The sequence below is a fragment of the Lissotriton helveticus genome, chromosome 10, assembly GCF_964261635.1.
Source record: "Lissotriton helveticus chromosome 10, aLisHel1.1, whole genome shotgun sequence".
Taxonomy (NCBI): domain Eukaryota; kingdom Metazoa; phylum Chordata; class Amphibia; order Caudata; family Salamandridae; genus Lissotriton; species Lissotriton helveticus.
In genome coordinates this window covers 1,095,965,084-1,095,992,184 of record NC_136071.1, presented here as the reverse complement: position 1 = coordinate 1,095,992,184, position 27,101 = coordinate 1,095,965,084, and the positions used below count along the sequence as shown (strand labels likewise).

The 27,101-nt window shown below is 45.0% G+C and overlaps 1 protein-coding gene across 4 annotated transcripts in view; it reads right to left on the bottom strand.

The window, feature by feature from the left end:
- SHROOM4 (shroom family member 4) overlaps positions 1 to 27,101 on the bottom strand; it is a 431,909-nt gene that overhangs the window by 79,402 nt on the left and 325,406 nt on the right. For 2 of the 4 annotated variants that reach the window (XM_078663821.1, XM_078663822.1), the window contains exon 3: positions 1,912 to 2,043. In XM_078663821.1, the coding sequence (XP_078519947.1) occupies positions 1,912 to 2,043 (132 nt within the window). Of the gene's footprint in view, positions 1 to 1,911; positions 2,044 to 5,824; positions 6,146 to 7,173; positions 7,256 to 27,101 lie in introns of those variants that run through there. The other 2 variants (XM_078663824.1, XM_078663823.1) reach the window with 2 other exon arrangements.

Sequence of the window (27,101 nt, the reverse complement as noted above, 5' to 3'; positions counted from 1 at the left end):
ATGTTAACATTGTGTAAGGTCGGATGGGGTGGGAGACTATTTCAAAAGCTGTAGAGAGGTCCAGGAGGATGAGGGCTTCCGAGACTCCTCTGTGCAGGATCATGCGGCTGTCTGTGGTGATGATGAGGGTTGTTTCTGTGCTGTGCTTGGCTCTGAAGCCAGACTTTGTGGTGTTTAGGAGTTGGTGCGACATCTGTTGAGGAGTTTCTCCCAGACTCCGTCCAGAATTACAGTAAGTTCGGTCTGTAGCTGGCAAGTCTAGATGGGTCTGTTGAGCAGTGACAGGACAGAGGCATGTTTCCAAGTGTCTGGATCGGTTTGAGTGCTTGGCTGATCAGCTGAAGTCCTCTGACAAAGGCGTGATGGGGGCAAGGATTCAATGGAGCCCGGAGTGGATAGACTTCATGGTGGCGACAGTCTCACCAATGCTGATGGCGAGTCATGAGATCTTGGTCTCCTCTTTGGTCGAGACGTGAAGGCGACTTGCAAGGTCAGAAGGGTCCAGTTAAGGGTTGAAGTTGCTGTATATGGAGGTTATCTTGCTGCAGAAGAATTCAGATAGCTTCTTGCAGAGATTCTGTAAGAGGGTGATGCTGGTGGAGGTGCCCGCTGCAGGAGGGATACAGGGATAGACTGTCATGTAGATTTATGGGTGCACCAAGAGCAGAGCAGCCCTGGGTACAAGCATGGAAAGTGAGCAACAATGGCTGAAAATACTTAGTCACTTATGGAACTCAGTGTAAAGGTGCTACTGGATGAAGTTACACGCCAGTCCTCCTTGTAAGTAACATAGGGTGGCTACTGTGTATCCCTAATTCCAACTGTACAGCAGTTGATTGCCCTTTAATAATTCTTTTGAGAGTCAAAACGTATAGTAGTGGATGCAACCCAGGAAACACAGGAGGGGAACCGCGTGGCTGACAAGTGAGCAGAGTACGAGAAAGAATCTGTGCATAAATATTTATTTTTCTATGTTGCCAATAAAGGTTGTTACATTCAAAGTGTAAATGCTAATGTTGGATCAGATTGCTAACTAGGTGGAGGCCTAGGGTGATTAAGCACGTGGATGGCCTTGACTCAGAGTGTTGCTGGGGAAGATATTTAAAGATGACTACAGCGGAAGCAGGCAGGGAGATCTATCTGGAGAAAATAAAGGCACAAATATTTCCAGCGCATACGGTCTTCTGCTGAGACAATGCTGTTGAAAGTGAAGTTGTCTATGGCTGTCACCTTGTTTGGCTTCCTGAACTGGTGGCTGAGCAGGTATGCTTCAAAAGAGGTAACACAAGCCTGAAAGAAACCACAGGAGGCTACCTCCTCATTAGACCGAGTGAAGGAAAGGGGCTACTTGGCAGGCAGAGGGTGCCTGGTTCAGAGGTTTCCAGATTCATGCAGGGGTCCCATTGCATTGAGTTAATTTGTACTATGAGCCTTTCAATTGGATGGGTTTCCTCCATGGAGTCAAAACAGAAAGGAAGAACTAAGGGAAGTGTGGAAATGGCAGAAGCTCATGAAGCAATAAATCATCTTTGAAACATAACCAAAAGGTATTTCTTCTAGTTTATTTCAATATTTTTGAAGTTTTCATGTATCAAACTGGACTACACAATAACCTCCTGATTGGTTGGTACTCCAGATTGTATCCAGACATACACACTGAGTGTCCCTAAATCAAAGGGAATCATATAAACAGTAAGTATGCATTTGTTGCACGAGTTATGCAGCTCCTAATGCCAGAGGAAGGAAGTTTAATTGTCCCATTCCATTCCTTCAAGTCTAGGCATTGTGCTCGGTAACAGGAGAGAGAGGAGCCTGTGGAACCAAACATTACTGACACATTGGAAGCGTGCCACCTCCCATCCCACAGAAAGAAAGTTCCCTCTCTGAGGCCAGAGGGGGACAAGTACTCACCTTGTTTCGCATCCCGAGTGCCAGGACAAGCTGAAGGTGTCTGGAGGAAAGTGCATGGTGCCCGCTTCAGGGCGGACCTCCGACAGCTTGGCCAGGTGCCATGAGTGAGGCCTTATGACGGGGACATTCCTCCTGCCAGAGACAAGAAGGGGAAAAGGAAGTCAGCACAAGGGACCAGCTCTGAAATCACTTCCCACAGGGCTTCCCTTCGTCAACAAGCAGGGGACAAAAGCATTCTTTAATCAGTGGACACAGCAAGCTCAGATACACTCAAGTTTTTATCCATGACATCCTAGGAGGGAAGTTTCCAGCCGACCTGACAGAGGCACTAAGCACCACTGCAAGGCACATCTGTACCCAACTGCACCCCCCCCCCCCACCCCGCCTTCTGGAAATAAAAGCCAGTCTACCAACCACTCCTTTCCAGTGTTACCAAGTATACAAATACCTGCTGAATATTTGCCTCAGCACCTACATTTTGTTAATTCTTGGACCAAGCACTAAAATAATTTTCCTTAAAGGTATATTTTTTCAGGACCGCTTGATGCCAACAGCTAAGAATTTATTTATAATGCCAATAGCATAATTTTCAGCTGACATATAAACATTGATTTCGACAGAATGAAGTTACTGCAGGGGCATTTCTGGGAATCTACTGCCCTGCTAGGGAGATATTCAAGTTGCATATTCACACGGGAGATTAAAGTCTGTGGATTATATTGGTCTTCCTATTTGAAGAAGAACTCCAACAATGTTTTTCTGCTTAATGTTTTTAGATTAATGTCTAAAACCTCATATGCCACAACTGGTTCCAACAGAAACCCTTCCAATTGGTGAGAGCGGATTTCTACCAGGTCAAGCCTCCACCCAAGCACCTCATATGATGAGGAGGATAAGTCATGTAGGAAATGACCATCTTGTGTGGAGTACCACCAGATTTTTTTTACCCTGTTTTTGGTGGCTGTTGAACGCTGTACACTGCATCCAGCTAAGCAGTAGTACAGTGCCTGTGTGTCCCCTTTCAGCATTGTTGAATTGGCATAACTCTAAATTGCATTTTATTCAACTTACTTAGATGTTGCTAGTATATTGTACAAAGTGTCACCAGGGCCTGTGTAAGTTAATACCCACTAGTGGGCTGCAGCATCTATTGTGCCATTCACTACAGTAGCAGCATAAAACATGGCTTCAGGCCTACCGCTGTAACCTGTGTGGAGCAGTGTAAAATCTTTAACTCAACCTGACAAAATAAATCAGACCGGCCAAAACAAGTTAAGAGGCACCATTCTGCATTCTGGAGACAGACATTTTGGGTGTCATTTAATCTATTACAATTTACTCTAACTTGTCTTAATTGGTTTGTGTTTTGACTTCATTACCGTTTTGGCACTGCATAAATACTTTACATACTGGCTCTAAGTTAAGTCTGTCTGCTCTGCGCTACAGCTACCAGGGGTTGAGCTAAGGTTAATTTAGTGACTTTTAGTGGTTCACCATGACAAGGATTGTGTTTATTATTTAAGGTGGGGGAAAAACACTTTCTCACACGCCACATACAGCACCCACGTCCCATTTCACTCGAACAAATCCTTAATTACCGAGTAGCAATGGGACACTATGGGGCATATTTACAAGGAGCTAGCACTGCCGCAGCGCCATTTTTTTTAACGTAGTGGCGGTGCAATCTGTGGTCCAATGCGCTCAGTTTGTAGAGGTCTGCATCACAATATAGCTGCGCCAGGTATCATGTGTGGAGTAGGCCTTCCCACATTAAAAGCCATGTATAACTGACGCAGTGAAATTTACAACTTTTCACTGCGTCAAACTACGTCTTGACTGAGTTAAAATACCTACGCTTTCTCAAACAAGGCATTAAGATTGACACAGGTCTTTCAACATGGGACTCGTCTCTGTGTTCTGACACATTGCTGGAGTTGTGTCAGTCTTACAACCAACTCCAGCAATGCGTCACTTTAGCGCCAAAAGATGTGCCCGAATTTTTTACGCACCTGTGAATCCTTGTGCCACGGAGCACTGCATTATAAATACAGCACATCCATGTTGTCGTTAGGGCATTTGGGGCAGGCGTACAAAATCTGACGCATTGATGCCGATGAGTCAGTTCTTGTAAATATGCCCCTATGTGCCTAAAAACCAGATGTATTGCAAATGTCCATAGCTTCTAAAGAAGGGGCAGGCACAGCCGAGATTAAGACGCATGCTGCAAGGTTTAATAGTTCACAATTTGGTGATTTAAAATGTTGATGCAAATATTAAAACAAATTAATGACAAAATGTGAATCAAAAAATAGGACTGTCCATTGCCCCTGACACAATGTTCTATTTTTGGGCAATTTAAGAATATTATCATAATATTTACCATTATGTGCATGGGAAATGGGCTTAGCATTTATGATTGCCATTACAGCATCTCTCAATTACAGGATTACTCCACAGAATCAACGATGCAGCACGCTCAATTTAAAACACTCAGCTAAAGACAGGACACTCTCAAAAAGAGGGTAAATAGATGACTGTCACCAGGGCACAACTTTTCCAATGCTGGCCCATCCTTTTACAGATCATTGTTTCCAGGTGTGTCAAGCATTCGGTTCAAATGAACTGAAGGTTTCTGCTAGTGAACATTAACAGAGATATCTGTTTCAGCAGTGAGAGGACATTCTACATTAAGCTACTGCAAGACTGGAAAAAAAAGAGAAATGCTCTTTCAAAAAGCAAAATAATAATCATTGCCATCTGGTGTTAGCCTATTGGTCATCCTGAATGTAGCTGAGACTACAATACCCATGATACACCTGTTTGCTGATTAAAGGCCTAAGACTGGAAGTGTCTGTTGTAGCTCCATGGCATTAGCTGATCATTCTAGAACAGGTCTGTCCAAATTTAGCTGAGGTGGATCGGAGCTATAACAGACTTTCATGATAGTCACTGTGGCTCTGTTTACCTTCATTTCACAACCCTGACACCGTGTTTAAGGGTCACCTACTTAATGCACAGAAGATGACATCATCTATCTATCTGTCTATCCATCCATCTATCTTTCTTAATTTTCTTAAGAACAAACAAGCTTATGCAGCTTCAGAAGCTCTTTGCCAGGGCCGGTTTTGGTTCCCAGTCCAGCCCTGCTTTGTAGGCTTCCTGAATAGCATGCGTCAACAAGCGCTATATAAATACAAACCTTTGTCCTCCTCTATCCTTCTGCTACCATTCCAAATCCAAATAACTAACTAACCTATCCACCACTTAAAATGTACTCGCATGTTTCACTATACTAATTCAACACTAATCCTCTATGGATCCCGGAGTAGCGTGCTACTCGCCGAAAAAGCGCTTCGACGCCTCGTCAGGGGTAGTAAGCGCTATATAAATGCAATTACAATACAATACAATAATGCATCTGTGATAGAACCAATAAGCTCATATTACGTCAACGAGTTCCAATGATAAACTAACGATATGATAAGCCCTCGGGGGTGGAAGGTCTTAAATGGACTGGCGAAAGACGAGGGCTGGGCACAGTTACCATCCGAAGATCACACGGGGAGTCAATTACGAGAAAAGGGATGCCAAACATTGCAACAACACGAGCTCGCACCACTGTCTGCCTCCGATGCAGCACACAATCCAAATAAAAGTTTTAGAAGGTTGCATAAATAAAATCACACTGGGGACCACTGCTGTTCAGACTTCACCACAGCACAGCTCAGTCGGTTGTGCACCTGCTGCTGAGAGTGGAACCGGGGGCGAATCAAGTCTATGCGCGTGCTCGCCTCCTTACAATGTTCCTTCAAAGTCCTGCCCCTAAATTGGGTGATAACGTCCTGTATTGAAGCGCCTAAAGACGATAAGGATTGTGCTGTGCGCTATAATAGAACATCCAATGCCTACTCACCCCATGCTCTCTGCAGGATTTTTCGGTGCTGCTGCAGATTTCGGTCGTGCCTACACTGGAGACATCCCCCACAATGGCCACTGAGAGGAAAACTGGCATGGGGCATTACCAGGGTACAAGCTCCACCTGCCCAGCGCCTTAACAAGTGGGCTCCAGCGTCTAGTCCCCCTCGCCGGGCTCTGTCAGCACGGGAGCAAAGGTTGCCCATCCCCTGCCGAGCCCAACAGGCCAGCTTCCGCAAGGAGCTCCGAGACGAATCACCCCAAGAGAAAGCGAGCCTGTCCCAGCGAGCACTTTCGCTGTCTGTTGCCTCCCATCAATAACCCGGTCATCACCATAAAACTTTCACTGAGAACCTGCCACCTGTCTGCTGCAAACAACCTTAACCTGCTTTACAGGCAGCAGCTGTGACAATATCCTGTTTTGTGCCTCAAACACCAGGAACTCGGCGGGGGGGGGGCGGGAGGGGGCAGCGCTGGCAGAAGTGCCTTCTTCTTACCGCGTCCAATACAGGTTTACTTACGCCTGTTTCTAGGCGCCCCGATTCTGACTCAATGGGATAAAATAACGTGCCCAAGGTCACACGTTATAGACGTGAAGTATCGGTAATAGTCAGTCGTGTATCCTAGTTCCTCCGCAGAAGTTGAAAGGCAAGATGTGAATGTTCAACTTCCGGGCTGAGGCAACAACAAAGAAGTAGTTGGTGCCCGGTCTTGAGCACGCTCATCCCACGTGTACCCCTAGTCTGTGGCACTGGGCACGCCTGAAACAGCAGCGATCCCCAGAACCTCTGTCAAATAGCCAGGTATTACTCTTTTAGTTTTAACACTGTGCTGCCTGAAGGCACCCCACATGAAAACACTGGTCCCACTGAAGTTCAACTAAAATGCGCTGGGCTTTTAGAGTTCTCTTCTTTCCCGAATAGTACACTATGTCCAGGTGTGTTTCTGTGCATTCCAGTATTCGTAGTTCCATGCCACTCATTATTAATCCAGAACTACAACTACCACAATGCAAAGCGACACAGCGAACTACCAACGCAATTAGGAAACTTTCGAGCTCTGGCTGTACAGTTTAAGAGATGTTCGACTGAAAAATGGTAGTCCGTCCCCAGGAAATATGGGCAAATCAAGATACACTGACAAATACCTGCCCAACCAGAATTATAAAAGTAAACAATGCCTGCCTCGTTAGAAGGGGAGGTAAACGTCAGACCTGTTAAACAACGCAAATAACTCTAGATTCCTTATATGTCAATCTTATTCACTTTTCACCATAATAGAAATTGGCAGTATTACAATTAATGTTCAAGTATCCAAAACAGACACCTCAAACTAAAAGATGAGTACCTTTTCCTGACGTAGTGAGTGTTATCAGGGAATCTCCCTTCCCAGCATCCTCAGAGAGGGTTCACTTCCTGTTTTGTCTCTTTGCACTTCCTCAAAACTCACACGAACCACAGAAAGAGGGTATTGTGGGACTACCTTTGGTGAACACTGGCATAGGAGGCGGACTTTAATTTGTTTAATAACAACTAGTTGTGTCCTATAAGCCCCTAACCTTTGCTAAATGCAATGGCATGCAAATATATAAAGCTTCAGCTCACGAGGCATGTCAGCCTGGGTTATCTTTGCATTCTGGTACTAGTAGTTCCCTGTGGTATGGGGTGACAATTCTCCGCATGGGCTTTTGGCAACAAAACCAGGCCTGGCTGATGGTGTCACACATGACACGGGGCTAGATGCAGCAATGTCAATGAAATAGATATGGTCAGGGTCTTGGGAAATATTTCACAAGTTGTTTTATTGTTTATGTTTCTAGATAGCCCTGCGGAATTCAAGAGGTGTGGGTAACTTTTCTCCACGTTTGTTAAGTGTAAGTATTTGACTGCATCACCTAAAATCCAGCAACGCTGTCAAGTGACAGACATCATGTTACATGTGACACCCTCAGTCAATCCTGGCTTTCAGACTAAAAGCACGTGTCAAGCTGGGAATATGAAGTACATACTATTCATGGAAGGATCAAAACTACATGTTCCAGAATGCAAAGTGCTGCGGGCAAACAGAGGGGCCTGGAGATGCACGAGGCAACTTGACAGCAATGCATGGTTTTTATTCACTTTGCACCATTAAGCAATCTTATGATGAGTGTGAGTTTATTCTTGTAAAGTTTTATTAAAAGGTACCCAATAAGGTTCTATATTTTGTTGTAAGGCGGACTTTTTTCTTTCTCTTTTATCGTTGCATTGTATTAGATATGATCAACTGTGAATCATTTATTGCATTGGGTGATTTTAATTAATCAACAATAAACATTTACCTTATAAAAAAAAAAAGAACTATGCGTTTCTGAGTGCCTATCTGATGCCAAGTAAGCTAAACACCAATAATGAGCCATGAACAAAAACAAGGTTCACTAAAGCCAATAGGTCTGGCTTGCATTTTCACTTATGAGTAAGACCTATTGGCATTGGCGTTGCCAAAGCTGCCGGATGAGCTCAGTTTACAGTGAGGCATAGCGCCTAGCAGCAGGTACAGGGGAGCTGCCAGGCATACTGAATCTTATTGGTAGCTTGACAGCTGTGTCTGGTTGCTAGGGACACGAAGGGATCATTCTTCTAATGTAAAACCTTAGAGCAATGACCTTAGCATTCTTGCCGTTACGTTGGTATTGCCCTTAAGTGAACCAGCTTATCTTGCAGTGATAAAAATGACAGAAAGGGTTGCTTTTTCTATACAATGCAGGTATAAGATAAATGAATATGAGTAAAACTGTGATGACTGAGTGCCCTTTTCAGATATATAATAGCACTTCAAGCACTGCAATGCAACCACTTCCTAGGAGGAGGACCCAACATGTGACTGACGCTGTCTATAAGCAATGGCCGAAGGAGCCTTGCCCAAACAAGCCAATGGCTGAAGGAGCCTTGCCCAAACAAGCCAATGGCTGAAGGAGCCTGACCCAAACAAGCCACTGGCTGAAGGAGCCTGACCCAAGCAAGCCAATGGCAGAGAGAGGCTGAGACAATGACCACTCTAAATATGTTGTAAGTAATAGGTACGCCGACAGATGTGCTTGCAAACTAGACCTAAAAATATCTTGAAAACAACGTTTAATATATTTTGTGTGTTTCACATTTTGCTAATCTGCAGTTCACCTGTTGTGGTTTTCCTGAGAGAATAAGATGTCATTAAATAAAATTCCAGGGGGCGCCACAGACACGACTTGCACTCTAAAAGACATGGGCGCCTAGTGAGGGATAGTAAGCGTTATATAAATCAAATGACATTCTCCCAAGGTAAACAGCACTCTGCGTGCTATTGTTTTCAAGGCCACACAGACAGTGGTATAAGAAAAACTACTCGTCCCAGAAAGCAGCATGGTGCAGGCTAAAAAGCCACGACTGTCTGAAGGTGTTGTACATAATAAAATCCGTTTAGCCTAACCAGGGTTGGATTGGGATTAAAAATAGCCCGGGCACGCAAAAAAAAAAAAAAAAAAAATCGGCCCACATTTGCATAATCACTCCTAAAATCACTGCTTGGCGTAACCTTATAAAAAAACTTTAAGGGGGGGGGGGGGGTAAAACAAATGCACACGCTAGTTTACAGTGGTGAAACAAGTTAGGCCACTTCTACTCCAGCCCCCGCCCCCCACTCAGTATGTGCGCACATTAATGGGCCGGCCCAGCGAGACAATGGTAGTGACACCTCTGCCTGTTGCTAAACTGAGGTAATGAGCGCCCATCTCCCTCGAGAAAGGCCACTTAGACACCTAATGGGCCGATGGCTGTATTCGAACAATAGAGACAGCGTCCAAATGCCCCCCCAGACTGCTCAAAAAAGCAGCCCACAGCAGAACTCAGACACCGGCCCTTCGGGCATTGCCCGAATGCCCGGTTAACAATCCGACGCTGATCCTAACTACAAAAGCGTTTTTTTTTTTTTATTCTGTCCTTGCACTAAGCATCCTTAAATTGGGTAAAGCGAATCTATATGTCCCAGCAAGACCAAAGCAGTCGGCTGAAATACCAGGACCGAATGGCACCCTCACAGCTTTGAGCCAGTTGAGGGATGCATTATTTGCGAAAATTGAAAATAAGAATACATATAATTTCGGTTGAGTCACTGGATTCGTCTGAACCATGCCACTCACAATTATTGGATGCAGCTGGCACAATGGCGCATCTTCCATTGGTGCAGCAGGTGCAGTGGCACCGGAGCACACTGAACTGATTATTCCTGTATTTCACAGTTCCAACCAGAGGTCACAGGGCCCATTTCCTCCCTGGCACTGGGGCCCATGACACACAGGCTGCATGCGCCTCTGACGCTGCTCGAGGCGCTCTCAGCCTGCGGTGCACGCGCCTCCCACAGTCCCACTGCATCCGCCAGAGGACCCGGATAGCGGTTACGTCAGAGGGGAGTCAGCAGGGATTGTGTACAGACGTTTAATAATAGACTCCAACCTGCACCCGGAAGTGTGCGGCTGGCCCGCAGCTGTCAGACGCTCCAACCGCCGGTTCCCACTGAAGCGGGTGTGGCAGGCGGCGAGGCACGGGGGTTACATTGAGACAAGCAGGGGCTCAAAGGGCCGACTGCATCGGGTGAGCTACGGTGGAAGGTGCGGGGCGTTCAAAAGTACGTTTTCTTTCAGTAAAAAACAACAACAAAAAACACAAAATATTCATTCCGTAAAAGTATACATTGTCAAACATCCACTTTGCATTAATCTTACTGTGCTGCATGTCAAATGGCGGCACGACAGAATCAAACAATCCGCCCTAATGCGAGGGAAAGAGGACTCTGAAGTCCCAGGCCCATGCAAGAGTAACCCAGGCCAGGTTTTTAGTTGCATTCTGGTATTTGTAGTCTTGTGTTACATAATAAAATTAGCACTACACATCCCAGAAAGCAACGCTACATCGTTGACTGGATTAGCTACTTTCGCATGAACCTAGGAAATTTAAAAAAAACCTCAGAGGTAATACATAATGGTGCCTTCTATACTACTATTTATAAGGTCTCAGCGGACGTCTGAAGTTCCAGCGCTTTCGTACCATAACAAAAGGGAATGAGGCATAAAAGCAGTGGCGTATGGAAAGTTTAAGGGCCCCCTGCAATGTACACGGAGGGCTCAGACCCGAGCCCCCCACCCCGCTGGGGGTGCGGGGGTCTGTGTTACGCCCCTGCATGAAAGGTTACATGATAACTCCATGTCATCAAGGACATTGTATTCCACTTCGGGTTTTCCATCAAATAATCACTTTTCTTTGACGCGCAGTCTAACTAGCTCAATCGAGGTTAACCAGTCCTACAAATCACAGAATGCCTTGCACTGTTAAATGAACGCCCTGCACAGGAACAGGGTATTTTGGGCGACAGGGAGCCCTATAGTAACTTGGCTAACTAACATAGGGTGAACATTTTCAAATATGCTTACATTCCCTTTCTCTAGGAAATGAGATTGCCAATTTACTACCGGTCAGCAGGTAACCAATTCCAGGCTTCCATTTAACACTCACTGCATTATGGGGGGTGTGGTTTTGTAACTCTCCGATTAGAGTAACACATCCAGAGCAATGACTAGTAAAAGAAAAGCCAAGAACTGGTGAAAAATTGCCTAGCCGTGAAAAGATATTGTGCAATCACTGTGGGCCACAAGCATAGAACAGGCTTTCAGATAAAGTATACACTCATATCTAGCTTATGAATTTATTTTAGTCACGAATTGCAAGCATGGTCTCCAGGTTATTACCCTTGCTTATTCACACTATTATTTTTGTGTGTTTATCCATCTATTTAGAGGAATATGGAGAAACATGCTCACCATCGACTAGCTGACCCCACTGCAACTGCTGCTGTCCAATGACATATGGGTAACTTTTAGTCAGGTTTTCAGCAGCACTACTTGCACTCTGTGACTTGTGGGCCCAGACATATAATGGAAAGAGCAAAACTATAAGCAGAGCCAAAGGAATTATGCGGCAGAAGAACACCAAATTATGCGGCAGGATTGACTAAATTATGTGACAAGAAAAGGCAAATTATGCAGCACAAAGCGGCACTTTTTTGATAGTATTACTTAACTATTTTGTAATTTTTACACATAGGAATACTGTCTGGGCAAAGATTTCACCTCATTGGTATCAGTTTAACAACCAAATGCAGAAATAAGCAAATTAAAGATTGACCAGTTAACCATTGCGAATGGCCTCCCACTGTGTGCAAACACATGGCACCAAGATTTAAATAACTTTTGATCCGTTTGAGCTAGAACATTTTTTTTGTTAAAATCTGCAGATTATGCAGCAGATGATGGATTATGTGGCAAATGCGGCAAACCCATTATTGTGCTAAAAAATGCCACGACCACAGAATCGTAAACTTTTAGTGGCCTTGACTATAAATTCCAGAATCCAAAGTGTGGGTGGCTAAAATGCAAAGGCTGGTTGGAAGTGACCCATAAAGCATGCAGACTGCTGATATGTGCTGGTCCCTGCTTATTAAACGCATCATCTTATTGTCTGAAAAATCAGAGAACATGCCAGGACAGATGGCAAAAAAATGTAAATTCACTAACAACAACCAATCATAGGCCCTGACAATAGTCAGCCGGGAAAAGGTTGCAATATTAATTGCACATATATATAGTCCACATCTGCAAGGACCAGAATTTATCAGATATGACAACTAGCATCCAATAACAAATACTGTCTGAAAAATGTGACATATATCTGGATTTTGGTTCTTGTAACTCATGTCCATTAGCTACTCAACAATATTGCCCCTATAAATTTTAGCAAATTTATCTGTTGAATTTTTCCAATAGAAAATGCACTGCACATTGCGTAACTAATCAGACCAACTGTAATCAGGTCATGGTGTAAAAAAGGTCAGAAAGAAAATTCACTACTAAACTCCAGCTCTCTTTGCATAAGCCCTGTACTAGGGATATGGGTGACTTTCAATCAGTCCCCCTTTTTCAGCCTACAGCACGACATAAAATGGAACTTGTACTTTCTCAATCTCATAAAAAAAAACCAGTCCAAAGCCCCAGTTGATAAGCCAGATGTTGTTAAATGTGACCCTCGTGTTAACAGGCTAGGAAGGGAATAACTAGAAAAACCCTGGAGATCCACAGCAACAAGGACATTCAATTGCATGTTGTACTGCAGCTACGAGCTATCTGAAAGACTCTGAATGAAATGCAAAGATCGCTCTTCACCATACACCTCTGCCTCAAGCTTAATATTAAGAACTGCAAAACAACAAGGTGATGGATGGAATGCTTGGCTTAATCCCAGCCACTGGCAATTGCTCTGGGCCGCATCCCAATCCATCATTTTATACCTACCATGCCACCTCGGTTTGGATCCATCCATATGCAAAATAGTCTTGACCCTGTTCCTCTTGGGAATAGTCCAGTCCGAACTGCCAGCCCAGGTCCTCCATGAACCAGAACACAAGCAACCTAGGACCGATTTTGTCCTAGTTAGGGCTCTTCAGCCAGGTACAGCTTAGTTCCAGTTGCACAGTGAGCCCAGGACCCACATCTGGGCATACCCGTGGCACATACGGGGATAAATGCAAAAACAAGATGATGGATGGAATACTTGAATTAATCTCAGCCATTGGCAATTGCTCTAGGCTGCATCCTAATCCATCGTTTTTTGCCCATTATGCCAAATCAGTTTAGACCCAGCCATAGGCAAATCAGTCTTGACCCTACTCCAATGGGAACAGTCCAGCCCAAACTGCCAGATCAGGTCCTCCCTGAACCGGAACACAAGCAACCTAAGACCGGATTTGCTCTAGTTGTGCCTCTTTAGCCAGGTATAGCTTGGTTCCAGTGGCACAGTGAGACTGGGACCCATGTCTGGGCATATAACACAAGCAACCTAGGGCTTGCCATTCCTTTGGAGTCAAGCTATCCTGGCTGATGAGGGGAGATAAACTGAAACTGGTCCTAGGATGCTTGTTTCTGGTCCAGGGAGGACCTTAGCTAGCAGTTTGGGCTGGACAGTTCCTATGGGGCGCAGGGTCAAGACTGATTTGCATATGGGTGGGTCCAAACTGGAACGGGGGTAAGCAAAAAAATGACCGATTAGGCCCAAGTCTCGGCCTGGGAGTGAGTGAATGACACTGTTCAGCATTCCGTCCATCAAGTGTTCTTTTTGCATTTGTCACCTCAAGTGGGACAGGTATGCCCAGACATGGGTCCTGTTCTCGCCATGCCACTGGTTTCCAGCTAGTCTGACTGATGAGGGGTTATACCCTGAAACCAGTACTAAGATGCTTGTTTCTAGTCCAGGGAGGACCAGGCTTGGCAGTCCGGCCTGGACTGTTCCCATGGGGAGCAGGGTCAAGACTGATTTGCACATAGCTGGGTCCAAACTGTAATAGCGTGGGGAGCCAAAAAAAAAAAAATCGATGGATTTTGGCCCAGATCTCGGACTTTGGGTGAGTGTTTGACACTGTTCAGCATTCTGTCCATGACTTGTTCTTTTAACATTAAGAAGTAGCATTTTTGTGAAATGTGGTGGAAAGGAATCCTAACCCCTACAATTTCGAAATCCATTACCATGCAGCAAAGAACACTTTAGAAACATCTATAATGGCCTATTTAATCATTTTACTGTTACGAATCTTCTCAGGGTAGTTCCTAATGTAACATATTCACAAATACTTGAACCTGATATTATTTATGATATTGGAATGGAAATGTCTTTTTAGTGTGACATTTTTACATTTATTTGGAGATTTCACAATAAGTGACCCAAAAAATTCCCCCTGATGACGCTCAGTCATTTGACAAATTTGCTTCATTCTTCTGATCAGCACGACTCTCCAGTGACTTTGTGCTTTCTAAAAGCCCACTCAATGCCAACAATGGTAATAAAACAAGAATTGGCGAAGCCAATAGATCTCCCCTATGCTGGTCAGTATGACTAAAAGTTAGTGGAGTGGGATGCGGTAGATTAAAGAGGAGTAGATTAGGGTGGAGTGGGCAGGGGCAGATTGGGGTGGAGTGGGGTAGACTGGCATAGACTGGAGTTGAGGTAGGGTAAGATAGAATGGAGTGGGGTGGATTGGGGTAGATTGGTGTGTGGTAGATTGGAGTGGAGGAGCTGGGTAGATTCGCTTAGCAGATTGAATTGGGGTTATGTTGGGGTGGAGTGGGGTAGATTGAAGAGGAGATTAGAGTGGGGTGGGAGTGGAATATATTGGAGTGGAGTGGGGTAGATTGGAGTGGGGTAAATGGTACGGGGTGGAGAGGCATAGCGTGGAGTGGCATCTTGTACCATGGAGTGAGTGTCGTTGATTGCAGTGGCATGGCATGTCGTAAAGTGTCTTAGAATGTGGAGAGGAGTGGAGTCTCGTAGAATGGAGTTGAGTGGAGTCTCGTAGAATGGAGTTGAGTGGAGTCTCGTAGAATGGAGTAGTGTGGCATAGTGTAGAGTATGCATGGTGTAGTAGCGCCCTGCCATTATAGACAACACATTTGCAATTGAAATGACCATTACATTTGCACCGCAATACGCTTCTACTGCACACAAATGATAGTGTGTGCAAATGTCATCACCTAGTGTATTGATGTTTTTTGAACATTTTCAAATATTTATTATCATCACACTTCAGAATGACAAAAAAAGCTTAATTTTTACTAATTCTGTTATATTCTGACACATTAGCAAAGTGATTTGTTTTTGTGTGCTACAAAATAATAACATCCTACACCCTTTCTTCTTATGTGGATACTCAATAGGATTGTCTGGCTGCCATCTCATCGGCACAGGCACCAGCAACATCAGCTGGGCACCACAAGATGGTTCAAGAGCTTGGAGAATGCACGTGACCATATCGCACATTTGTTTACATATCCCTCTGATAGGAAGAGGGACGTTGAACAACCAGCCACATAGCTCCAGCGGTGGTTTGTATTATTTCTCTTTTTCACTTTATCACAATTGCAGCGTGACCTGAAAACATATGCCCTGATGAATGCTTGTTGGCAGAAACGTTGACCTTATGAACTAGGATATATCTGCTGAATCCCTAATCCTCTTGCTTTTTAACTATGTCACTGTGACCATCAAATAAACTTTCAGTGGACTCAGGTAGACATTTTTAAACCACACTTTATCACTCTATTTGCACTCTGCCCCTCATTCATCTGTACACTAACGCTCATCTTCTGAGAAAACACCTCTGCTCCTCCCCTTGGGGAGTTGTAGCCCACACTATGGTGAGAGTAGGGAACCCATATGATGAAGCATGAGGGTTCATGTCCCGAGAGAACTCTCCCCCCAACTCTCCGTCTACATAGTACTCGCTCTTCATTCATTTTTTCCTCTCTTCACCTGACACATAGCCAGACGTACTTCTATGTGAACTGTATTCTCTTGCAGGATGAGAACCTTCTGGCTTCCTTAGATCCCCAAATCGATCCCAAGTGTGTATACAAGTCTGATTTAATCCCACAGCATGATGGATTCTGCGACTTGTAGTTTTAGTTTTACCATTTAAAGTTTGGGCTTGGAAGTTCTAACATCCAATGCACCTGTTAACTGCAGCTTCGTGAGGTATTTGCAGGTCTCTCTGCACTCGGCATGCCCTAGATGAAACACAGAGTCACCCCTTATCAGAGCGGTGAATCAGCACCCCAGCACATTTTTTTTTTAAAGTAAGTAATTGCTTTATTTGATGATTAATAAAAATCATTACAGAGATACAAATACAGTATGTAAACAAAGAACAAATTTAAAATGATTTTTTTTTAGCAGCATTAATAGAGGACAACAATAAATAAGATGCATTTGTGCAAAGTTGCAAGAAGGCAATTGCCAAACCCTATCATAACATTTTTATAAAACGCTTTATTTTCAGTCTTAAAATCAGTAAATCCTGTAACAGTTATAATATAACATTTGGGCATGGCTTATTAAAAGTAAATTAAAAACAAGTTTTTCATTTTCAACACCATTTTGAATGAACAACATATTGCAGAATTACCAATGAGAGACGGTTTTGGCTAACAGTTTTTTTTCGGCTATAAAGATGAACTTTACAAATTGGGAGATCAGGCGAAGCGTTGACCCAATGAGACAAGTAATAATGGCGTGTCGACATGTTCTCACCCCCAATTCGTTAAAAATAGGTCTTAAAAGAGTCTTCCGCTCTTCTAGCAAATGGGGGCATGTAGTCACAGTCTGTATTAAAGTTTCATCATGGGAACCACATAACCTACAAAGGTTAGAGGACCAGTTTTTTTCCCATTTGGGTATTCCGTCCTTAGTGGGGTATCTCCCAAACCGCAGTAACATACATTTTTCCCGTAAGAATGATTTTAGGAGGGTCAACAATTATATATGGGGTTCTAATTTAATGAATGAGTTAGTAATTGACCAAGAGTGGTACTTTATTCTAAGCTCATCTTCATCTAAGATAATCGATAATAGGTTGTCTGATCTCTTTGATGTTTGTTTATAAACAGATTTGCTCCTCCCCTCTTCTTCTTCAAATGTTGGACAATTAAAGTTATTTAAACTCTTGTTTAAAAAGGATCTCCAGCTGCAAGCATGCTCATACTTTGTTATCTCCAGCAAACATTGGTTGGCAAGGGTATCTTGTTCTGAGTGATATAAAGAGTAAAGTATTTTTAAAAGGCAGATTGTCGTACCACAGATTGCCTTTTCAGACCAAATTCTAATCTAACATTAGCATGTCCTATGTGCTTCGGAATCCTAAAAACTGATTTAAAAACTTTTATTTGGAGGTCATCAAGAATTTTCGCGTCCTTACCACGAAAAATCATTGAACCATAAGTCAAAGATGGAATCAACTCTGCTTTCATGACCTTCAGTTGATGCTCGTGGTTTGGACTTGACAACTTATCCCTCAACTTTCTAAATGCAAAAGACAACGCTGTTGCCTTTGCTTTGAGATTAGTGAAGTGCTGTTTAAATGACATATTCTCATCAAATGTTATTCCTAAATATTTATAAAATTTTACAGTTTCAATATGTAACCCATTAATGTTCCATTCTTTCTTATCTGCATTTTTACCACCTACAATCATTATTTTTGTCTCTTTGGTATTCATTTTCAAACCATTGAGGGTAATATAATGACTAAAAGAATCAATTAATCTTCTTAGTCCTATAACGGAATGACTTAATAATATGGCGTCATCTGCATATTGTAAATACTTAATCTCATTGCCAAAAAGTGAGGGCGAGTGAGCATTAACTTCTTTGAAGTGTCTTGGGAGATTGGCATAAATAAATTAAAAGGACATGGAGCAAGTACACAGCCTTGTTTCAGACCAGTCTTAGTATCAAGATGGCGGGTAGTACTTCTGCCATCTCCGACTTTGATCTGAACCCATGTATTGGAATATAACAATTTCATCATATCCAGCAATTGTTTTGGGATACCCCAATCCAAAAGTTTAGCCCATAGCAAATTTTGAGGAACAGAATCGAAAGCGGCTTTAAGGTCGACAAAACAAATATATAACTTTTGCTTTCTATATTTTGCCCTATCATCTAGTAAAGACAGTACAATCAAGTTTGTGCTGGTTGATTCTCCTCTTTTAAACCCGGTTTGGAAAGCTGGAATTAATTTGTTTCTTGAGGCCCAGTTTTCCACTTCTTCAAGGACACAACTCGCAAAAATTTCAGCACATTTCATTCTCATGTCTTCACCTTTTCTCTTTTTAGTCCTGCTTTTCTGTGTAAAATGTCAGGAAAATCCTTGCATGTGAATGATGCTTTATTAGTTAAAAACAAAAGGGCTGGTACCCAAAGTGATTCTTAAGAGCCTGCTCTTGTACTGCGGTAAAGGATTATTGTGGTTTTGGGCAGGAGGCACGAGATATAGTGCAGCGAGGGCTTGTAGCAGGATGAAGGCGCTATAGAAGGAAGGTGGGAAAGAGAGTTCAACTGAAGGAGTAAATGTGTGAGAGTGACAAAAAGAGGGAGAAAGATGCACCAATGTGAGAGAAATCCAAGCGGCTAAGATAAGGTTTACCATGGGGGATGTCTGGGAGTTACTATCCTGGTTCGCATCAGTTGATACAATTGACCCAAGAAGCCTGAAAACAATGCTTTTCAAAATAATATTAACACCTTCCATGCTCATGACGAGCTCAGCTCGTAATGAGCCTCGGTGCTCGTGTGCTCATGACGAGCTGAGCTCGTCATGACCGTTAGAACGCTCGCCCGCTGGGAAAATTCCCCTGCTGTGCGAGCGTTCTAAAGAAACGGGTGTGGTCATGACGAGCTCAGCTCGTAGCACACGACCACCGTGGCTCATGACGAGCTGAGCTCGTCATGAGCACTGGGACGCTGCGCGTGCCCCACCTCCCCCCAGCACAGCAGGGGAATATGCCCCGCAGGGAAGGGGTTAAAAAAATAACAGAGGTCTGAGCGCTGCGTCATTGGAGACATGTAAACCCTTAGACAGAGCGATCAGCATCGAGACATGGGCCCTCCACACATGGGAACCGAGTCTGAGGCCAGAACCATAACCAGAGGTCTTCAGCCTCTTCTCACTCCTCTCTTCATCATCATCACCCTCAGCAGGTGGGAGGCGCCGCTACAATCTCTGCTGCTGCTCCGAGTGACCCTCGGCACCTGTGGTGGACTGGCAGGTGTCCACAAAGGTGGACCCCTTAAACGTCATTTGAAAGGCAAGATGAAACGTCGATTGTGCTCTTCTTTTCTTGAAGATTTGAACATTGAGATTTGTTCCAGGGCGGTGCAAAAAATAAGCCAAAGAGTGGCTGTAATTTGCAGCTAATTTATTTGCTTGAAAAATGTTTTTACAGGTCTGTTAAACGGTCTGGCAGGCTCATTATGACCTTCTTGGCCCTATTCATGCTGAAAGTATTTATAAGGGCACAGCTGTGAAGGTGAATGTGTCATGCATGACACCTTCAGTCAGTCCCGGCTTATAGCCAGAACATGCCCACAGCCCTGCACCTGTTACATGGTCAGAGAGTGACCCTGCTGAATGCAAGGTTGGCTGTACACAGAAACACGCGGGACACTCAAACGTGGCAGCCCCACTTTCTATTCATGAGTCACTTTAATAATGCAGGTTATCTCGCTCGCTTTTTCAGTGGCATTCACCATTATCACGGCATTGTAGGGCCTTTCCTATCATTGGTGAGAAATAGCAGCTCTGGAGCAGACAATGCTACAGACAAAAGGGGTGCGGGGGGTGGTGGAGGAAATCAACCGATGTGCCGAGGTTGGGTCATGCAGGAATGTGTGACCTTTAGGGGCCCAGACTCTTTATAAAGCCAGACGTCTGAGGAATCACTGGCTGCAGCTGGAAATGAAACACCGTAGGCCGGGCAGACAGCGCAACACTTCCTGGTGCACCGAGCAAACCCTGGAAAACAGCCACGGATGCAGGACTGCTTCAGACTACAACCTTTCCATGTTATTGACTTGCCGTGAACGACAGGTAACCTGCATCTGTTCACAAGGTGGCGCTATTTCCACACGTTACTGATAAGAACGCTAGGCTATGTGCCACAAGTACACGGACAAAACGCGTTTGGTTTTCCAAATGGTTTACAACTTACACTAACTTTTCCGTTCTCATTTTTCTCATTTTATCTTTCTCGTTTTAACTGTTTAGTTTCATTATGCAAACAGCGGTAAATAAAGTCAGCCATTGTTTTTTTTTTTCGTCATCACTGAGTGAGGGAGGGTCTCAAAAACCAAGAAGACTAAACCATGTAGGGAGGGGTTCCATTTCCCTAACAGTTGGCATCCTTTTGGGTTGTAGTATACACCTGTTGTCAGTGCTTGATTTGAGTCGGTGGAGGGAACCAGCACTTATTTTTGGGGATCACCACTCATTTCCTGCTTCAGGTGTTTACCAAATGCAATGCAGGGGAAAGACAGAGATCTCAAAGACAGAGAAGAAACAGATTGATGACAAAACAGTCACAAAAGGAGAAATCAGGAACCTGTGAGAGAGAGGGCAGGAAGTGTCTGGTAATGGATTAAAGAAAAGCTTGATATTCAGCACGCCGACGCTTGATTGCACCATCCGTGGGCTTCCGAGCAGAGCTTCAGGCATCGGCACTCTTTCTTTTACAAATTAAGCAGTATATGGATCATGGCTTCACCACTTGTTTGAACTGTGTGATCCCGGGCGATTCTCTACCACTATCTTGATGGACTGTTTTCAAATAACCAAATAGATAGCAGTATTAATTGCTATACGAATGGTGGAAACATACCAACTTGGTAGCATTGCAACAGCTGGCACCAGGTAACAGTAGAAAAGAAAGGGAATAACACTAACAGCTACAATACACATACCCAAGAACTCTTAATGCTGCATTGGGAACTCAGTAGCATGGACTGTGAATGTCCATGCAGCCTACAGAAACAATGTAAAGCACCTCCCACAATGTGCTCTGTAAACTTGGAGGAAATATACTACAAATCATACCTTTTTTGCACATCATTAAGTAATGCAAATCAAGAATCAGTATTTCATATTTTCAAAATTGCAACTACACCAGTGGTTAATTTGTAAAAAAAAAAAAACATAAGTGCCAGGTCCCTTTTCAGGAGGCCACTGCAGTCTGCACCACCACTGCTCCCGTCAGCACTGCCACTGACAGTACCAACACAAATACTAACCCTCACACACCCACAAGTGTGACAATCCAGACTATTCACAGTCCCCAAATGGCTTTAGCAGCAGGTATTAGTAATTTTTAATATATGCTGAATTAACATACAATTGTTCTTGCGCTCATCTCTAACTTAAGCAAACAGTGCCACCATATGGCAGCTTGTCATAAGTGCCCGTGTTGACAATTAAGTGCAGGTGCTGAGCCCTAGACACCACCGGTTCAAATTAAGTACTGCAACACAAATGTCCATGATATTGAAACTGGTCACAGGTCCAATCACTTAGAAGCAGTTCCGATTAAATTGCATATAAGACAAAATATATGCCTGTTCAAGGTTTCTCAATTATATTCCTAAAAGCTTCAGATTCTGGCCATCCCAGCAACTGCCCAGAGCCACATGCTGTCAGAGGACCCGACCTGCAAGAAAGTGCGAAGCAGAGTGACACTAGGCCCTTCATTGGTTGGATTGATGGGCTGGTCAGATAGGTCAGTGTGTGTCGGCTTGTTTTGTCGTGGTTTGCAGGCCTGTTTTATGGCCTGGTAGGCCAGATTTTCCAATTGATTTCCCTGATATTACCACAATTATTGCCTGCAGCAAGCACAAATGCATGCAGCCTTCCTTACCTTGCAAAAGACCTATACAGCTTCTCTTTAGAATTTCAAAACAGCTTTGATTTGAAAATGTGAGTCACTTTTTTAGCAATCTAATTCATAATGGAGGCTACTTTCATTTTGGTGCCCAGGACTATTTTCTGATCCAGTCCGATCCTGGGCTCTCCTGAGATGTGAGAAAGTAAATCTTGTGAATGTACCTCTGATAAACAGTCCCTGTGCCCCAGTTTGCTTATTGCACCTCAAACCACTTGTACTTTCGGCATTTACCAGTCATGACTTGCTCAACTACACATTTGGCTTTTTACTGAATTGCTGATTTGGGTGCTGCTGGTCAACAAATGCGCATGTTTACGACTGTTCACTAGTAACACCGCTGCATTATTTCTCCTGTATCATAAACTTCTGACATTCCGCAGATTCAGTGTCCTGGCCATCTGTCGTTCTTAGGTTAGTAAGGCTGTCTGCTGTAGTCCGTCTATCCACCACCTGCCAGGCTCAAAACTAGCGCCTACAAATGCAAATGTAAATAACAAAAATGCCTTCACAGGATTTGTTTCTAATTATTTCAATTCTTCTATTGTAGTCACCTAAACGGTGATCTTAAATCAACATGAAATGCAGGAAAATACAATTTGTCAAATTATTTATTTCAAAATTTGACAGTTTCAATACTGAAGATATGGCAACATATATACTACTTCAACATTTACATTGCATTTACAGTAGTATACCAACACTTTTCGCTGTGAATATAGGACAAATGAAAGACCATATATCTCTTTTGATTTAGAACATCAGTACATTAGTTCCATGTTGTTATAATAATCCTTCAGTCTGCGAAACAGTGTTAAACATCTCTTACCTCTTCAGGATCCTCTTTTCACTCTGTACTGAATGCACTGCCTCGCATCTTCACCAACCCCTAAAAACTCAATGCACCCACACACCTGCAAACTCTGGATTTTCATCTTTCAATATTTTGCTAAATGTGTACCTCCGTCACACCCTTTTTATATAGAATCACAATTGCAACTGGAATATGTGACCATTGCTCTATGCTCTCTGCAGAGAGGCCAAGGAATGGAAGCCCATGGATTGTATAAACACCTTTCTGAGACCGATGGGCACTGAGAGAAACTCGCACTGCTTCAGTCTGAACTCCAGAGCTCTCAATCGTGGCCTGTTATAAACACCTAGAGGTGACTCTGTTCAAAGTATCCACAATACAAGAGTAATATGCCACACAAAACATACAGAAACACAAGATCCTAGTGTTAGCTAGCACGGTTAGGGAAGGTTAGATTAAGTAAAACATTTCAAATATGAACAGGAACTAAAATGCTGACTTAGATTATCTTCATGGATTTTACATTAATTATTCAGATGTTGCCCAGTGTTTTGCAACTACGTTTAGGACTTGACGAGGGCCCATTTTGAGGTAGGTTTTATATTACTACCGTGTCTGAGACCCAGAGGGACCCGGCCCACACATAGCCCTGCACATGGGTCCACTGCAGTGAAAGGTTGCATGTTCATGGAGAAACACTGACCTCAGAGGTGTGTTGTAAGGGAAAGTAGGCGAAAGAGAGTGACAATCAATCAACCAGTCAATCATTTGTAGAACGCACTACTCACCCGTGAGGGTCTCAAGGCGCTAACGGATGTGAGGGAGGGGGCGGCAGCTATAGGTCGAACAGCCAGGTCTTGAGGCGTCTCCTGAAGGTCAGCAGGTCCTGGGTTTGGCGCAGGTGGGCGGGGAGGGTGTCCCATGTCTTTGCGGTGAGGTGGAAGAATGATCTGCTGCCAGTGGTCGTGCAGCTGATGCGTGGGACGGTGGCGAGGTAGGCGGAGCGAAGCTGGCAGTTCGGGGTGTAGGACAGTCGTTCGTTGAGGTATGCTGACAAGAAGATAAAGAGAGACAGAGAGAGACAGACTGACAAAAAGCGAGAGAGAGAGAGAGAGAGAGAGACGGACGAGCGAGAAGAGCCGAAATGAGGGAGAATTAGGTGAGGAGGGGAAGAGGCTGGTCTGCCAAGGCAAAGGGAGAGAGAGTGGGGAAGACACAGGCGAGAGAGAAGAGGTGAATGAGTTAAGAACTCGTGTTGGTGAATTTTTAGAATCCTATTCTTTACATTTACCATATGTCTGCTTCATTCATGAGACAATCTGATGCCTTCCTGGCACATAGCCACAGGTTCAGTCTCCCAGATATGAGGGCTGCAGCTTCTCTGTTTTGGATACTAAGGAGTGGAACTTACTCCCTCTGTATTTACGATGCCCCAGCAGTGAGATTCTGTTTTGGAAACTTCTTAACCCCTTTGCCACGGCCGCAATTTTGCGGCACTTCCGCAAAATGGGCGGGGCCGCATTGGCCATTGGCCGACGGCAGCACTAGCGAGGTAGTGCTGCCGTCGGCCAACAGCCGACGGCAGCACACAAGGGGTTAAATCAAGACTATGTGTTATGGATTATTCGGAGTTGGTGACTGAATTCTGTGCCTTTAGGATAGCGCCAAGACACTCACTGGAGTAGCCGTCGAGCTCTACAAATCCATCCATCCATTCATTCAGTCACTCGTGCCTGGTATAAAAAGAAAGGTTATTTTCACTTCCATCAGTTGACCTTTTTACTGACTAACAAACTGCTTAAAATATTTTACACTTGTCTCCAAATGCATGTTTAGTTTCTTGTGTGTGCATTTATGTTGTTTTTTGCATTTCACAATCCGCACAATGCTTCCACAGCTGGGTCCAGTACAGGAAGCAGGCAGCAAAAACAAGCGGTAAGAGCCCGAATTTTAGTCTATGCAAATCGGAAGCAAAAAAATGAAAATATTTACCTAAGCAGTCCCGAGCAAACAAACACAAGCCGAGCACAAAAATCCCACATACGCGCCAGCTCTTTGATTTTTAAACGTAAATCGAAAGAATCCCCTTCCCCTATTTGTTATAACTAGTTGCCCAACTTTTTTTTTTTTTTTTAAATATAGTCTCATTTTATATGTTCATTGCTTTACAGTGGACTAGGGTGACTAAAACGATGGTATGGGGGAAGCACTTTTTTTTAATACCCCCAGTGGCTTCTGAAGAGGGTGTGGCCAATGGCTAGAGCAGTCGACCTCGAACCTGAGGAACCGGGTTTGAGTCTCGGGCTCTTAGCAGTGACTCTCAACAGCCTGTTGTTGGACAGGCCCCATGAAGGGCTCGCTCCCTCCCCGCAGGACAGGGCCCGGGCCACCGTCAGCACCATTGCCCGGCCCGGCCGCCATCTTGGACACGGCACCACGCGGCCGCGCGGCCTCAGCCCGACCCCAACCCTGGGCCTGGCCAGGCCCCGACATCCCGGCACCACCCTCCACCCAGGAGGTGAACGGCCCACTTGGCAGGTCAATGGGAGTACGAAGTGTCGATGGCTCTCCCCCGCCAGGTGCCGAGCACCCCCAGCCTCCTCGGGCGCTGGCTCCACCCCCCTGCTGGGTGTCTGGACTCCCTCATCCCAGACCTCCCGACCTCCAAGAGCGAGGGTCCGGACATCAAAGGGCGCCAGACCTATAACTGAGGCAGCCCCAGGGCAGGAAGGCAGTTGTATCCTGGAGTCGAGAGACACCGCGACGAACTCATCCTTGACGGACTGTTGGCGCTGCCACAGCCCTGCCTTGTGAACTATTGTCCGGCCTGCTGGCGCTGCCGCGGCCCTCTGCAACCTTCATCCTCGTGGGACCTGCTGGCGCTGCCGCGGCCCTCTGCAACCTTCATCCTCGTGGGACCTGCTGGCGCTGCCGCGGCCCTTTGCAACCTGCATTCTCGTGGGACCTGCTGGCGCTGCCGCGGCCCGTTGTAACCTTCATCCTCGTGGGACCTGCTGGCGCTGCCGCGGCCCATTGCAACCTGCATTCTCGTGGGACCTGCTGGCGCTGCCGCGGCCCGTTGTAACCTTCATCCTCGTTGGGACCTGCTGGCGCTGCCGCGGCCCGTTGCCACCTACGACCTCTTCGGGACCTGCCGGCGCTGCCGCGGTCTGACCCCTCCGAACACCGAGCTCGAGGATTGTGAGCTATCACCGTTACACACCCGTACCCGTGGGTACCAAGACTGTCCCGCTACCCCCTTCCCTTACTAGAGACTAGAATTGAGAGGATCATCGTGTCCTGACCGCCTTGTATCGTACCACTCTACTACCAGAAGTGCCTATAAAAGGTGTTACCTTAATCTTTGTGTGGTGTCCATCTGTGGGGGGGAAGTTACCTGTCTGTGCGATCACTGTGCGTGGCCGACCCTCCAGGTCCCCGTCTAACATTGGTGGCTAGCGGCGCGATCCGAACCAACGCGTACCGTACAGACAGTAACTCACCCTACGACTAAAACCACAATGACGACCAAAGAGAGCGGATCGGCGGAGAAGTTCCAGATGGAAAAGCTGGAAGAATACAACCACCGAGAGCTCAAACAATTTTGCATGGACTTAGGCATTGCTACCACCGGGCTAAGCACAAAAGAAGACTTCAAAAACGCTCTAGAGGCCTGGACAGAGACAAATACCGCAACCCCCCGGGACCCCGCAGCCCCGGAAGTCAACACCACCCGGACGGAGGAACGAAGAATAGGCCCCTCCCATGAAGAGATCCAGGAGCGGGAAAAAAATAGATTACACGAGTTAGACTTGGCACGACTCAGATTAGACGGAGAATTGAAACTGGCGGAACAAAAAATAAACTTAGAACACTTACGGCTCAGAGAAGAGCGAGAGGAAAAACAGAGACAGAGAGACCTAGAAGAAAAAAGACTGGCATACGAGCACGAGTGCAAACTAGCGGAGATAGAAATACGCAAACTGAACAAAAACCCAGGGGTGCCCGAGCAACCGCACTCCCCGGGTCCTACCGAGCAGAAGGTCCACATCCCCAAGGATGTGGTCCGAGAATATCACCGGAACGACGACATACAGCAGTGGTTCAAGGCCTATGAGATTGCCATGACCGCCCACCGGGTCG